Source organism: Rhagoletis pomonella, unplaced genomic scaffold (genome assembly GCF_013731165.1).
Source record: "Rhagoletis pomonella isolate Grant_MI unplaced genomic scaffold, Rhpom_1.0 Rhpom_scaffold_00001, whole genome shotgun sequence".
NCBI lineage: Eukaryota > Metazoa > Arthropoda > Insecta > Diptera > Tephritidae > Rhagoletis > Rhagoletis pomonella.
In genome coordinates, this window is record NW_023458555.1 from 6253756 (window position 1) to 6255089 (window position 1334).

General features: G+C 37.0%; 2 protein-coding genes across 4 annotated transcripts in view; both read left to right on the top strand.

Annotated features, from left to right (window-relative positions):
• LOC118737037 (putative GTP-binding protein 6) overlaps positions 1-1334 on the top strand; it is a 16874-nt gene that overhangs the window by 13090 nt on the left and 2450 nt on the right. The window contains exon 2 of one of the 3 annotated variants that reach the window (XM_036467294.1): positions 1193-1305. In XM_036467294.1, the coding sequence (XP_036323187.1) occupies positions 1206-1305 (100 nt within the window). In that variant the 5' untranslated portion in view covers positions 1193-1205. Of the gene's footprint in view, positions 1-1144; positions 1328-1334 lie in introns of those variants that run through there. The other 2 variants (XM_036467278.1, XM_036467286.1) reach the window with 2 other exon arrangements.
• On the top strand, positions 655-1281 carry LOC118737081 (transmembrane protein 141-like). The gene is made up of 2 exons (XM_036467349.1): positions 655-878; positions 952-1281. Exons 1-2 carry the CDS (start codon positions 764-766, stop codon positions 1146-1148), a joined length of 312 nt encoding a protein of 103 aa, XP_036323242.1. The 5' UTR covers positions 655-763; the 3' UTR covers positions 1149-1281.

A 1334-nucleotide genomic window follows, 5' to 3' on the forward strand; every position in this document is an offset into this window, starting at 1 on the left:
CTAAATCCTGTAACTTCTGACTAGGAACAGTTGCTCAGTTACTCTCTAAAAAGTTTTCCCACTTACAGGTTTTATGTCAATAGGAATGACTTCCTGTAAGTTCTACCTGAATCCTGTATACCGGACTGCTATTGGAACAGACTAAAGTATTGTACCTGAATATTATTTAAACTGCAACTTGATTCTTTTGAGAATCGAGTTCGGAAAACTTTTGGTAACGATACTGCTCAACACTAATTTTTGTTATTCTTCAGTTCTGGGGAGTGGCAGCAGGAAAAATCAAAAAAGTTTATTTTCCTATATGTTTTCTTGGACCACCCTAATATGTATGTATATATCTCCAAAGACAAGGTGTATTTATACAAGGTGGTCTTGAAAGATCAGCTCAAGGCGAATTTATGCAAGGTGGTGTTACGGTACGTCTAGAAATCAAACCCTATATAAGTACATATGTATAAAAAAAATAAATGCAATCACATATTTTATAGCAGTTTAACAAGGGAAAACGGCAATGGGAATAGTTGCGAATATTTGCGTCTCTTGCAAGGTGTCAATCATTACAATTAAATCGGTAATCGTCGGAATAGTTTTCGATTTAACATGCCATCTCTAATGACAGCTCCGATTATAAACAACTCGACATTTTGTTCAAGAATCAGCTGTGGCTGTAATTAGTTACGCTGGTGTCCATTGTCCGCATACAAGTTTCATTTACATAAATATAAAGTAAATTGGAATTGTTAAAATTCAATTCTTGTTGAGCATGAATGACGTAAAACGTTTAAAAGACCAGCAACGCGATAAACATCCCGGTTTCGACTCATACCTCAATTGCATGACACGGGCTCTATTCACCGGTCTGGCGTCATTTTGTTTAAGTAAGTAAAACTGCGCCCAATTGCATAATTTAGATCTAGCCCTAATATACGTATTTCTCATTCGCTAATTTAGCATTTTCTGGCTGTTATTTTTCACAAAAACTGCTGCGTACGAAAATTCACTACCCCCTCCAATACAGCGTTTTACTCTCGGCTATAGTGGCCACTGGTGTGTCTTATACCACAACCACGACGCGCACTAAAGCCTGCCAAGCAGCTTGGATGGCAGCCGAAGATAAACATACTGTACTAAAAGAGGATAAATATTAAATAGGAGATTATTACATTAAGCAAACTAATAAATAAATATTTAGTTATAATACCGAAATGTGGCTTAGAAATGTTGCGCAATCTGCATGGCGTGGAAACTTTACTATCTACCAAAGCTCACAAATTGGGGCACTGGGAAGAGAATGCTGCATATTAGGCAATTTTAAGAGCCATCACATGTTAGCG

Excerpts from the sequence above, each read along its gene's own strand:
- LOC118737081 (XM_036467349.1), top strand. The coding sequence starts at position 764 with ATGAATGACGTAAAACGTTTAAAAGACCAGCAACGCGATAAACATCCC. Across the intron at positions 879-951 it reads TCTGGCGTCATTTTGTTTAA|CATTTTCTGGCTGTTATTTT; the intron begins GTAAGTAAAACT and ends TCGCTAATTTAG.